We start from the raw sequence: 14152 nt of genomic DNA on the forward strand, positions 1-14152 counted from the left end.
GCAGCAAGAGAAGGAAGGAGACATTACTTGGGGGGGGGGGGACACTGTCCAGGCAAGAGAGATGGCTTCTGTTATGATAGGTGGTGAAAAGTATTCAGATTCAATATATATCAAATCACCACAATGTACAATTTAACTATCTTAAAATTTTATATGCCAACTATATGGCAATAAGTCTGGGGAAGAAAAGTGGTTGGATTCAAAATATACTCTAAAGTTAGAGCCAAAAGGATTTCTAACGAATTAAATGTAGGGCACAGGAGAAAGAAAGGAGTCAAAATGACCCTAAGGATTTTGGTCTGAGCAGAGGAGTGGATGCAGGGGCCACTTACTGAGATGGGGAAGCCTCAGAGAAGGCTGGGCAGGGAAAAGAGAGTTCAATTAATTTTAAATTTGGGGCGCCTAATAATCCAGGTGCATATACAAGCCTGGAATTCAACTTAAAATAGTCAGGCTAGAAGTATAGTTTTGAGACCGTGGCAGATGTTTGAAGCTATGTGAATAGATGACTCACCAGAGAGAGACTAGACAGTCCAGGGATTGCGTCCTGGAGCACTCTGACATTTAGACACTCAGAAGATGTGGCACAATTTACGTCTTCTGAGGAGCAGCAGCCTGTCAGAGGAAGACAGGATGCTCCATCTTTGTTATTCTTATAGAACCAAATGACCTGATGGATACAAGTTCCTTCAAACCAAGACTTCTCTTAAGATCAGAGAGGTCTTATCTCTGGATTTTTAAAGATTTCCTCCTCTTCCATTTCTCTGGTGTTAGCTCATGGAGAGTGAACCTACTGACCTACGTGGTAGTCTCAGATTATCTCTTTACAAAGCATGCTGTTTTCAGGATCTCAAGTCAAATCTCTAGCAGCACCACACTAAACTGGCAATCCAAAAACCTATCATTTGACTTTGGGCTTATCATTTTATCCCAGAAGTTTTAGCTTTCCAGTAAGACAACAACTGGGCCTGCTTTTCCTTAGATGTGCACAGATGTGATCAGAAACAGTCCTTGTCATGGATAATTTACAGATTCACAGTTTTTTGAAGAGTGGGGGTAAGGGAACTGGCAAATAGTCTAAGCAAAATAATCCAATTTCTTGGGGGCAGTGACGCTGTGCAGTGGGTACCACAGCTGCGCAGCTCATACAGCACACTGAGATACTGAGGTACTGAAGGCAGCAGGCAGTATAAACACCCACAATTCCTGCCTCTATGGTCTGAACAGCCTCAGCTTTGTCATTTGGGAGTGGAGATAACAGTACCTGCTCTATTGTATAAGGATTAAATGAGCCAAGGTGCTCTGTACTGCAGTGCAGTCATACTATTATTACTTTCTTTATAGGGAACTAATTTGCCAGGAAAGCTCATAAAGAACTACAATAGATGGTCAAATTTCAGATGCAGTAAGGATGGGAAAATCCAGCTAAAGACACTTCTAAAGTCACATACTTGTAAGAATAGTGATTACGTAATTTTTTTAAATAGCAAAAGATTAGAAAAAATTTCAGTGCCCATCAACTGGGGATAAATTAAAATAAATCCATCCTACAACGAACCATAATTGCTGTCCTTTAAAAAAAAAAGAGGTTAAAAAAAAGAGGTAATATTACATACGCCAATAAGAAACAATCTTCAGATGCAGTAATAATTGAAAAAACATTAGGTGCAAAACAGGGTGTAGAGTTTGCTTACATTTGAATAATATGTGTATTACTGCTTCTGTATATATGGAATATTTCTGAAAGGATACACAATTAGCTCATTACTATATACCCTTTGTGCTGTCTAAATTGTGTCCTACATGTTTATATTAATAACAAAACCCACAAAATTTAAAATCTAAAAAAAAAAAAAAAATCAAAATTAAAAAAAAAAAACAAAACTAACCACAAAGCCTCAAATATCAGTGAGATATGAAACAGAATGGATAATGGTCATTATCTTCAATATAAAAAGAGCTTCCTTCAAAAAAAAAAAGAAAAAAAAAGCTTGCTAAAAGATAAATGGAGCCAAGATTTGAAATTAGTATTTCACAAAAGAAATATACACGGCTAACACATTCTTAAAATGTTCATCTCCCTTAGAACCAAAGAGAACCAAATACCATTATTTTACCCATCAGACTGGGAACTTAAAAAAAAAAAAGATTTACACTCAGTATTGATACATGTGTATGAAATCGGAATGCGTGCACTTTCCAGCCGCCTACGTGTGTCGTAAGCCTTACTACATGCACACAAAGGGTGGAACACACACCCCTTATCCCACCCAGCAATGCCACAGCTGCCCAACTAGACCGAGGAAATAAGGCAACAAGTACAAAGAGATACATGCAACAGAGATACCACTCAGTTTTGTTTCTTCCTTTACCCCTAAATAATACACTCATAGTTTTAATTATAACAGCAAGTCATGGGAGGGAAGCCAACATTTACCAATAAAGGATTAATTAATAAATTATGGTATAACCAAGTAGCTACTAAAAGCTGTTTCCAAAGAATTTATAAGAGCATTTAAAAAATGTTCACAGTACATGGCAGAATAAGGATTAACAAAAGAGAGCAGCATAAACATTCTGATCTCTGTGGGCAGGGGCAAGAAATACATGCTGAGAGGAGCCTAGAAACACAGACACCAAAATACTAACCTTCTGGGGGAAGATTACAGTGATTTTTGGCTTTTTTTTTTTTTAATTTTCTGGTTTCCCTCAGTTTTTAATAAGCATGTACTGCTTTTCAATTGGGGAGAAAACAGTAAATGGTATTTGGGGGCAAAAAACACAGAAGATACAAAAATCCAGTTATACTTTTCATTCTAATTTTTAAACTATGAAGAATTATGATACTAAATTTATATATGAAAAAAGAAAATGTGTAGGGTGATTCTTTAATCTAATAATAAAAATATCAAATATAAAAGGGTAGAAATACTGCTTTATTTGAGAAACTGACTTCCAAATTACTTTTATGTGTTTTAAAAAGTCCTAAAGAGCATCCAAGAAGAACACATATGTAGCTTCCATAGGAATAAGAACAAAGGAATGGGGCTGATGACTGCCCCAAGTGGTATTTCCTACAGGAAAAAAAGTAACATTTAACCTTCTATTTTTGAGGCAGGGTAACTGAACTACACACATCATAAATAAAATTTTCTTACTTTACAAGGAGGAAGGACTGTGATCCCGTTTTTTGATGCATATTAAATACAAAATACAAAATCCACTGTTCTAATCAAGATGAGGGGGGAAAAAAATCATTCAACATTTCAATTCTCATGCAATGAAATCCAAAGGTCTGTTGAATCCACCTTTTCGATTCATGTACTGCCTACGATGAGAAAAGAAAATTTATTGTTTATTAAAAAAAATTCTGGACTCTTCTTATAAAAGAAATAATCACATGCTTTAGAAATTTAACCTATAAATCATCTTTAAAATGGCAAAGTCTAGGGCAAGAAGTGTTCAAGGTTAAAATCCAAATAGAAGTATGGAACTATACTTTCAAAATTATTTGGGAAGATTCTATAGACTTTAAAAAAAATCAGCTGAAAATCTGTATTTACTTTAGGTAATACTAAATACATAGTTTAAAGAAATGGAGAAGAGTTTCAAAATAGGTACCCATCCATCAAGCAAATCCGATTTCATACTGTACTAGTTCTCCCCATAAGACTTTATTTGAAGGCAATTTTATGAAGAACTGTTGATAATTCTGGTTCTTTAACTCACAGCAGTCTCAAATCACAATCTTCATATTCTAAATTAATTGGAATATCAGTCTTTTATCAGTGATAAAGGTAGAGAGGAAAGCAATGTTTCAAGATGTCTTGACTTTTCCATTCATTCAGTGAGATTTCAAGCATGGACTGGTTTGTTCTGTGGTATTAACACACTGACTGTCTACTGCGGATGGGGTGCCCCTGGGGAAATAACAACTGTCACTTGGTTTGGGGTGATGTGGCGATCAACATGTTAATATGCCTATACTTAACAGAAGGAGACTTACTGCTGAATTACTTACACAATCAAACTAGGTAAAGAATTCAGGAGGGATCTATTTTAGAAACAATTAAGTGAAATTAAAGCTTAAAGACTTGAGATTATGCTATTTTGAAGAAAGAATCACCTACAGCCCTAAAACATTTAAGCCAACTACCTTTTCTCTGTAATTGTTACTAGCTCACATATGAATTTGAAATTATTTTAACATGCCAGAATATAAGCAAGGAAGATTAAAATAAAGAACACTACGTAAAATATTAAAGTAAGGGACTGTACAGAAAACTGCTACATTTCCTACAAACATGATTATCCCACAACAAATTCTTTCCCAAGCACATAATTTATATTAGTTCAAACATCATAATGGCAGCTATTGCATACCTATACTTCCTCTTCTGAGACACATTTATGGCATAGGCGTTTACAGAGCCATCCACCTTTTTTCCCTGGAGAAAAGCAATTAAAAAAAAAAACCAAGAGAAAGGATATATTAAGTACCTTTTCAGAGCTGGATCCCACGGACACACTTAAGCGACAAGATTTATTTAAGAATGAGGTCCAGAATGAGAGAATTTTCAGATACTGATGATATCCCATGAGCTCCCAAGCGTTATAGCTCTCTGTTCACATTTTTATAGTCACACATAAGCAATTAAACCAATATTCAAACCAACAGACACTGAGGGTATATGTATTATGTACAAGGCATGCTGCAAAGTAGGGTAGCAGATCCTCACCTTTTCTGGTCAAAGAATTCTTCAAAACCAAATAAAGTTATGGGATATTTTCTCTAGAAAAATTCACATTCACAAAAATTTAACTTATGACCTTAGCTCACGGCATGCTCAAATCAGCCACCATTCATAGCTAAATCCCATTTCTTGCACAGGCCTTGCAATTTTGATTTTTAAATCAAGAATCAGAGTACAAAATAACAGCCACTAATGTAGTGTCACTTGTATCTCGGACTTTCTATTTCATTCATTCCTTTATGGGTCTTTTGATTCAGCCAAGTAAACTCACCACTTTCTGTTCCTTGTGCCTGAATTGCCTCCCCCCCCCCCCCCCCACATGGCCAGTCTTCAACCATCTGGTTCTTATCCATCCTTCAAGGCCCAAATCAAATGATCCAGCTGCCAGGAAGCACCATCTTCTCTGACTCCCACAGGATGTTAACTGTGCTTTCCTCACAACACCCTCCACTTTTCCACTCTGCGTCATCACAATGTATACACACAATGCAATTTCCCACGAGACGGCAAACTCGTACAGAGCTTGATGGAGGGATACGGGTGTGAGTGACCTTTGCATTCTCACGGCCTAGGCTACTGCATTTGCAGGTGCTCAGAAAATGACTGTTACAAGTATGAACACTATAATAGTGGGGTGTATGTATCTCCTTGAATTAATTCTTATTTTGTGGTTGGCTTTATTCCTTTGATAACTATGTAAGTTTAAAAAGTGAAAGCTCTAAACATTCTTAGAAACAATGAACAGTACATATACATAAATTAAAAAAAGGTGTAGTATATTGTATATATGTATTTACATGCAGTATATCGTATATGTGCAGTCAAACTGTAACAATTCTACCTAATCAAACTGAAAAAAAACTTTTCTTGTATGAATATTCTTTATTAATCTGTCAGAAAAAAATTAACACTTAAAGGGCTTGGGAAATAAAATCATTTTTTTCTCATTCATATCTCTAAACTTTATTCATCATACAAGGTTTATTTAAAATTGATGTATTAAATAAATGTGTATTGCATCATTATAAAAAAAAAAAGTATGACCACTGCTGGTTAATGACAACATGCGGTCACGTGCATGTACACACAGGTAGCCCTCTCCCAGCATTACCCGTGGGAGTGAGTGCCCCCTATCTGTGCAGCATACCTATCAGATCCCTGTGTTAGCGCGAAAAAAAGATTCTTACCCACTGGCATGCACAAGTGAGGTGCATATTTGAAGGTAAGCTAAAACAAATATATTTGGTCTTCCTTTTCTGTTTCTGTTTTCAATGTATTTTGGGGGAGAGGGGAATACTGGGTAAATTCCTGAAGTTCAATTCCTAAAGGCTTACTGATTTTTGAAAACTATTTGCAGAGTTGTATATTATTAGCCCTATTCTCATTTACATGCTGGGATAGAAAATTATCCATTAATAAACAGAAGCAAACTTTGAAAGTTTCTAGAATGTCAAAATGGAAGGGAAAGAAAGTGACTACATTGACATATGAACAGGTTCCACTATAAGTAAATGGTGAACTATCACCAGATACACATTACCAAAAAATACAAATGAGCTAGAAATTTTGTAACTCATAGTCATGAAGCCAACTGCATACAAATTAAATTAACATCCTTGCAGATGCCATTAAAAAAACAACCGACATCAATTCTCATGGTACTCCATAATTTTAATGGGATCTGTAAATCTTCGCCTAATTTTTCCTTTATAAACAAACATCTTCAGCACAGATTACATTTAAAAGTGTAGTGTAGCTTCATCTTTACATCTGATGCTCAAGAATTTCAAACATAACATCAGGCAATGGTAAAACCAAAAAAGAAAAAAGAATTCTAATAAGGTCCTCCCCTATTCTTCTAAAAATAATAAAATTTAGTTGTCTTATTTTGGAGATATTTTTATTCACCTAATATGTGTATTAATAAACCAGTTCATTTATAAAATACTCTTGGAATAACACATAAGGATTTGGTATATTCAAGGAAAAACCCCTGATACATAAACTGTATTAAATTCTAAAATGGGATTCACATAACCATTTGTGAGAATAAGAGCTCATTCTTAATTTTCTCACCTCAAAACGTTAGTCGTGCCTCGGTACTCCTCTTAGGTCATACACTGTCATTAAAAACAAAAACAAAAACCATGCAAGCCCTACACAATCACATCAGTTAGAAAGAAACTCTTACAGCATCTGATGTTACCGTACTCCATTCACAACTCAATGGCATACAATATTAGGGGAAGTGGATTATTTTTGACAACTTGCCTCAAAAATTTCAATTTCCATTTGCAAAATTAAATGGATTTAAAATTCTATAAAAGAAAGCTTTAAAATTCTATTTTCTCTCTCTGCACACACTCTCCCTGTCTATCCTTACTAGCTTCCTCTCTATCTTCCCTTCTCTTTTTCAATTTCCTCTCTCTCCAGGTCTTCCCTTTGCCCTATTCCTCTTTCTCCCCCATCTCCCTATCTCGCTCCCACTTCCCTCCCTCTAATTGCTCTCTTCAGCTCCCTCTCCACAAACCCTCCCTCCCTTCCTTATTCACTCCAATATTATGATCAGGGCTAAAGACTATTCACCCTTCCATCAACCCCTCTTCTGAGCTAGGACATACGTATGCAGCTACGCAAGGCCGTCTTTATCTGGCAGCTGCATTTCTTTCTGTTTCACAGCACTTCCCTTTCCTATAATCCTTTCTTGATTAACCCTAACACCCCATCTTTCAGCCTGACACCTCAGAGTCATCACTGACTGCTCACCTGTACTCCCACCACCACTAACCCTGGCTCCTGAATGGTCCTCAATATTCCAGCCCCTCTTCTCAGTTCAGGCCTTCACCATCTTTCACTGCACAATTCGGCAGTTCTCCCAGCCTCCCACTTGTCCTCCACGATGCTCCAGGTCATCTCTCTAAAACACACATATAATCTGTCACTTCCTTGCTTAAAAATAATTGCTTCCTCTCCTCATCACCTAAAGAATCAACTCTAAATTCCTCAGCATGGCTAAGGGTTTCGAAAGCCTTGTGATTCGCCTCCCACCTCTATTTCTAGCCTTAGTCGTAGTCACCAGCCCATCAGCACCCTTTCCCTAGTCACTGAATTTGAAATTCCCACCATACACTATGGCATATTCACGCCTACATGGCATTTTCATGAGCTCTTCCTTCTACTTCAAATGATCGTCTTCCTCTTCTTTGTCTGACCAACTCTACTGGCCCTTTAAGATCGAACTCAAACATCCCAGGCAAATACTCTCTGAGTTCCAGTGGCTGCTCACCACTTCCTTCTCTTTGCTTTTGGATCCCTTCACACAAATAGTTACTACCTTCGAACTGCATAAATTTGTATCAGTGGAAGAAAGTACAAGTGATAATAAAAAAAAAAAAAAAACAGGGAAAAATGGGATGGTCATGATAGATTAGTTCAAATAAGAATAGTTCACTGGCTACATGTTTCACTTACCTTTGTGGAGTCAAAGGAGGCAAACCCCATTAACTTCATCATTTCTATTTCTTCTTCGGTTTTGCCCTCTAAGTCTTCCTCTACAACAATAAGTGATAAATTTTTAAACATTGTCCTTCTATATACATAAAAAGAGATGATAATAGATTAATAGTCATTCCACCTTATCAGCAGAGAATATACAAAATAACTAGCTAAAGACTTGAGTTTAATGAATTTTCAATTTTCAATCTTCAATTTGGACAGAATGTAACTTTATGTGCAAGGAAGGACTGTGCTCTCCATCCTCCGTAAGAGACGGCTAAAAATGACAGGCTTGGAGCCTTGAGGCAAGCCCACCTCTAACATCAGACATGAAACTAGTTTTGAAGATACTTTCAAAGTAGAATATTCTTATGTTTTAAACTGTCCTTTCCATATCAGGAGCACTAAATAACCAGCAACTAAGGTACAATTAAAACAAAATCTCAAAACCATACACAATGAACACTACAAAAAAATTTAATACTTAAATGCTCAAAAAGTATACTTTATAATTTTATAAATTATTATATTTTATATTATTATATATAATTATTTTATGTTATGATAATGTTATTTTACTGAAGTTATTGAAACAAGGCTATACTCTTCCTATAGTTATTTAACTAGTAACATTACCAGTAATCTGACGTTCTTTGCTCTTTGTTTCTTTTGTTTCTTTCTTCTCCTCATCTCTTCTTTCTTTCAGTCGAGAAGGGGAAGGAGATGTGGATCTATGTCGTCTTGGGGATCTAACATTTAATATGTAAAGATGTCAGAAACAGAGGCATACCTGACGACTTGTGCTGATGAGCACAGATATTCGTGAACACCTGGAAGGTAAAGGCTGAACAAAAGCCAAGCTCTAGAGAACCAGGAGTTTGTTCTCCAAAGACGAATGAGAAAGAAGGTTCTGCAAGGCCCTGATTATTAACAAAAATTATTTATCTTTTAATCATCAGTTACGTTCAATATAGTTAGGGCTAAAAGATTTTTTGTAGCGCAGAAAAAGTAATGAAAGTTTCTAACAACTGCACACAAATGCACAAAGTGTGTCTGATGCTTATTAAGAATCGGAGTCCACACTTACATGTGGATTCTAAAAAATACAACAAACTTGTGAATATAGCAGAAACAGGCTCACAGATGCAGAGAAGGAGCTAGTGGTTACCAGGGGGGAGAGGGAAGAAGGAGGGAGAAGAGGGAGGGACAAGATGGAGGTCGAGGATCAAGAGGTAAAAACTATCAGGTATAAAATAAGCTACAAGGATGTGCTGTGCAACATGGGAAATACAGCGAATATTTTATAATAACTATAAATGGAGTATAACCTTTAAAAATTGTAAATTACTATATTGTGTTCCCGTAACATATAATACTGTATATCAACTATTCTTCAATTTAAAATGGTATTATAAAATAGAAGCATAAATAAACAAATAAAAGATGCTGCTCAAAAAAAAAAACAGAATCAGAGTCGATTTCTAAAATTCTTTCTAGATCTCACATTCTTGATTACATACTTGAATAAACTGTTAGCACTAAAAGTTAATAAAAAGCAAAGAGGACAATACAAAACACTTACTGTTTTACTCTTGCCAAGCTAAGTGCTTTTCATGTCTTATTTCTTATTTACTCTTTAAGGCAACTCTACTATGTAGAGCGTTACTGACCAATTATTTTCTGCTATGGTAATGTTATTTTACCAACGGGAATGTTAGGGTTGGAATAAAGTGGGATTACATTACCCTCATTTCATGAAATTGTAAATCCCTTTACTAGTGATAGAAACAGTTAAGGACAGTGACCGCGTAGCTGCTTTGAGACTTCTGGCAAAACTTCTGGTTATTTTTTGCACTTACCTGGATCGTCTTCTGTGTGGGGATCGAGAGCGGCTTCTTCTCCGATCTCTCTCTCGGGACCGGGACCTCTCTCGGCGCCTGCGTTCTCTCTCCCGGGATGTGGACCGGGACCGCCTACGTTCTAATACAAAAACACACAAAATTGCAGAGCCAAAAATTATCTCAAACATCTAGCGCTGCCCCATCTAACAGAAATGTAATTCGAGCCATTTCTAATTGTCACACTAGAAGAGTGAAAAACAGATGAAGTTAATTTTAACAGTGTATGTTATTTGACCCAATATATCCAAACCATTATCATTTCAACATGTACTCATTATAAAAAAAATTAATGAGATGTTTTATTCCTTTTTTTCCCCTGTACCAAATCAAGGAAATCTGGCATGTATTCTATACTTAAATGGCACTTCTCAATTAGGACTGAGAACATTTTAAGTGTTCAATAGCCATAAGTGGCCAGAGGGCTCATTTAACTTTTAAGATCAAATTCGATTAGTTGAAGGTGAAAAAACCAACCAGGTGGCAGAATCGAGGGTCTAAGTGAGATTTCCCCCAATCAAAGTTCTGGTTTCTCTACTTCTCACTGCCCCTTTTATGGGCTGGGGGCCAGAAGACGTTATGAGGTGACTCCCTGGATGCCAACTCCTGAATACAGATTTCCCTACTCTAAACTGGGAAGGAAACACTGAGTATTTAAGAACCAGACAGCATCACATGCTGAGGGTTATGCAGTGTGGCATCACTTCAGACATTAGTTTTTTTTTTTTTTAATTAAATTAACAAACTATATTTACTTAGGGCAGTTTTAGATATACAGAAAAATTGAGATAGTATTACAATGAATTCCCATAGACTCTCACTCTATCTCAGTCTTCCATGTTATTAACATCTTCCATTAGTGTGGTACATTTGTTACAATTGGTGAGCCAATATTGTTAACATTATTTTTTGTTCTGTTAAAAAAAATTCTTTTAAAAAATATTTTTCATTTTTTAGAGGGGTAAGTAATTAGGTTAATTAATTAATTAATTTTTATTATTTATTTGATGGAGGCTCTGGGGATTGAACCCATAACCTCCTGCATACTAAGGATGTGCTCTACCACTGAGCTATACCTTCCTCCTAAAAAATTTTATTTATTAAACTATAGTTGATTTACAATTTTGTGTTAGTTTCAGGTGTGTAAAGTGATTCAGTTATATTTCAGTTATCTCTCTCTCTCTCTCTCTCTCTATACACACATATATATTTTTTCAGATTCTTTCCCATTTTGTTTTATTACAGGATATCGAACATAGTTCCCTGTGCTATACAGTAGGTCCTTGTTGTTTATATATAGTAGTTTGTATCTGCTAATCCCAAATTCCTAATTTATCCCTGCCGCGAACCTTTTTCCCCTCTGGTAACCGTAAATTTGTTTGCTGTCTGTGAGTCTATTTCTGTTTTGTAAATAAGCTCATTTGTATGATTTTTTAAAAAACATTCTACACATAAGTGATATATGACATCTGTCTTTCTCTGACTTACCTCACTTAGTTCACATTTGTTTTTAAAGGTGGGTAGTATTACCTCCAATGTCTAATTACGGGAAATCGGCGAAGAAAGGTTGGATGACTTACACACGGTCACTCGGAAACTGAGGGAACCGCGGTCTGCCACAAGTACAACAAAATTTACTGAATGAGGCTGACAAAGAGTCGTCTAAACCCTAATTTAGGGGGGAAAACTGCCTTCAAGCTGGAGAGCTTAAGCCGTGTAGGGCCCACGTCTTCGTTTCCCGATCCACCCCGCTCTCCTTCTCAGGATAAAAAGGTCCCCCTCTCCGCCACCCTTGTACAGATTTAAAAAAGCTGGGGATGCGTCTCCGACCGAGGCCCACAGCCTCAGAACTGTTTCTGGACTCACCCCTCCGCGGGGAACGGCTGCGGCTGCGACCCATTCGGATTCCTCCTCCACCTCAAGCCCCGGAAACGACTGTGCAACAACTTCCGGGAGGGCCTGGAATCCGTTTTCACCGCCGACTGGAAAATGTCGGAACTACTCGCCAGGGTTCCGGCTTCTAAAGAAGGGAGGCGGCACTGAGCTTGCCCAGAATCAAGCGGCCCCGCCCTGATGCTGCCTTTTCTAAGCCCAGAAACTCCGTTAAGGGCAGAGCTACCTACCCTCTCCGCTCTTCCAGCCTCGCTTTCGCGATGGCTTCCCCATCTTTTGTGTCCATGGTGGGCATTAAAATGTACTGCCTGATGTTATAGAATGTCTGGAAAAAGCCGTGTATAAACCACCCTAGCACAGTTCTCATTTCCCCCCGTTTTTCTTTCCATTTGTCTTGTCCACATGCATAAAATATTTCTTATTAAACCAATTCTAATTCTTTAACGCAAACAGTTAAAGTCCACACGGGGAAACACGAGTGTGGGTCAGGAGGCGGAGAGAGCAAGGGGAAAGAAAGCATGGATGAGTGCTTTTATTGAGTTTTGTGGGAGGGAGGAGCAAAGGCAGGGAAGCTGGCAAAGCAGATATAAATTTGGTAAGTTTGAATAATTTCAGCGGGCCTTGGGATGCAGGGGCTGTCCAGAGCTGTTGGTACCTGACCCTGGGGTCATTAGGGCAGAGGAATAATGCCTTGGCTTGTGAGTTTGATAAAGGAGGTGGCTGGAGAGTATGGGCTTTCCACTGGCTGGTTTGCATATGAAAGTCACACTCAGAAGGGGAGTCATTTGCTGTTTCTGGGAAATAGCGAGCCCTGGGAAGGCAGTCTCAGCAAAGTTCCAGATGTCAAAACATCAGAAAATAAAACTTAAAAAGGCGTAATTAATACACAATTACTCATACAAATATTTATTGCACACCTATGTACCAGAGGACTAATCCGTGAAAAAGAAGTCTGCTCTTCAGTAGCTTGCAATCCAGTGAGGGACACAAACAAGTAAACAGGGTCACGGTGCACTGATAGGGGAAGAGCAAGATATTATGAGTGCTCATAAAACAGGACCTAACTGGTTTGAGGGGGAAGGTTGTCAAGAAGTTTCCAGGAGGAAATGATGCCCAAACAAGACCTTAAAGATGAACAGAAATTAGCCAGGTGAAACGTGGTGGCTTTTGTGGGGGGACAGGTGGAAGAGATTGTCCAGGCAAAGGAGACTGCATGTGCCAGGGCAAGAGGCAATGGGAGAGGACATGCTAAAAGCAGAGAACTAAAGAAGTATGGCAGGCACCTAGGGAGCACGGAGTGAAAACGTCTAGACAAGGCTAGAAGCCTTGTAAGCTATGGAAGACAGCAGTCCTAAGGCAAAAGCAATAGAGAGCCTTTGAAGGGTTTTGAGGATGGGAGGCAATCACATCTGAGTATATTTAGAGAACACTGTGGGTAATGTGGAGACTTGATGAGAGGGGGAAAACTGTGAGGTCAGAGAAGTTTTAAGAGAACGCTGCTTTTTAAGCAAAACAAAGTGGTCAATTTTAAATATTAAAAGTAATGGAAAAAACCACATCTAGCCTATAGGATTTAGCAACAAAGTCTGTTGACTCAGGAAGTCTTAGCGGAATTGAGTGTATGTATGGCTTTTGCAGTGGAGACAGAATTTGCAGAACCCTCCTGAGAAGTCCGGCCTGATGCAGGGCAAAATGCAATGGAGGGAAGTAAATGTGTAAGGTTTTTTGAAGATGGGAGAAACTTAAGCACATTTAAATATTGGTGTAAACGAGTCAGTATGGCGGGGGGTTGGGGGGAGTAAAGTACAGAAAAGAAAGAGAAAAACCAAAGGAGTAAATTTCCTAAAGGGACAGTCCTGAGATTAACTTTAGCCAGGAAAAGAAATGGTGTATCTCCAAATGGCTCCTTCCCCTTTAAGATGTGGAATAAAAATTGTGTTCGGCCAGGGCTTGCTTATTTACTGATCAAGTTGCCCTCTCTCAGGATGTAGATTATCTTGTGCTGTACGTCTTCACTGTATCTGGAAGAAAAAGCCTCCCTGTTTCCAACACATGGTTTAAGGTTCCCTCATTCTAATGGCCATTTTAATGGATTCTTTGTAGGGCAGGGTA

At 37.9% G+C, this 14152-nt stretch overlaps 1 protein-coding gene across 1 annotated transcript; it reads right to left on the reverse strand.

The window, feature by feature from the left end:
• Positions 1-2672: 2672 nt before the first annotated feature.
• Positions 2673-12157, reverse strand: SNRNP27 (small nuclear ribonucleoprotein U4/U6.U5 subunit 27). The gene is made up of 6 exons (XM_010979883.3): positions 12014-12157; positions 10109-10229; positions 8886-8998; positions 8226-8305; positions 4384-4448; positions 2673-3328 (listed from the first exon to the last, which is right to left on the reverse strand). Exons 1-6 carry the CDS (start codon positions 12045-12047, stop codon positions 3274-3276), a joined length of 468 nt encoding a protein of 155 aa, XP_010978185.1. The 5' UTR covers positions 12048-12157; the 3' UTR covers positions 2673-3273.
• Positions 12158-14152: the final 1995 nt, after the last annotated feature.

Source organism: Camelus dromedarius, chromosome 15 (genome assembly GCF_036321535.1).
Source record: "Camelus dromedarius isolate mCamDro1 chromosome 15, mCamDro1.pat, whole genome shotgun sequence".
In the NCBI taxonomy this organism is placed as follows: Eukaryota; Metazoa; Chordata; class Mammalia; order Artiodactyla; family Camelidae; genus Camelus; species Camelus dromedarius.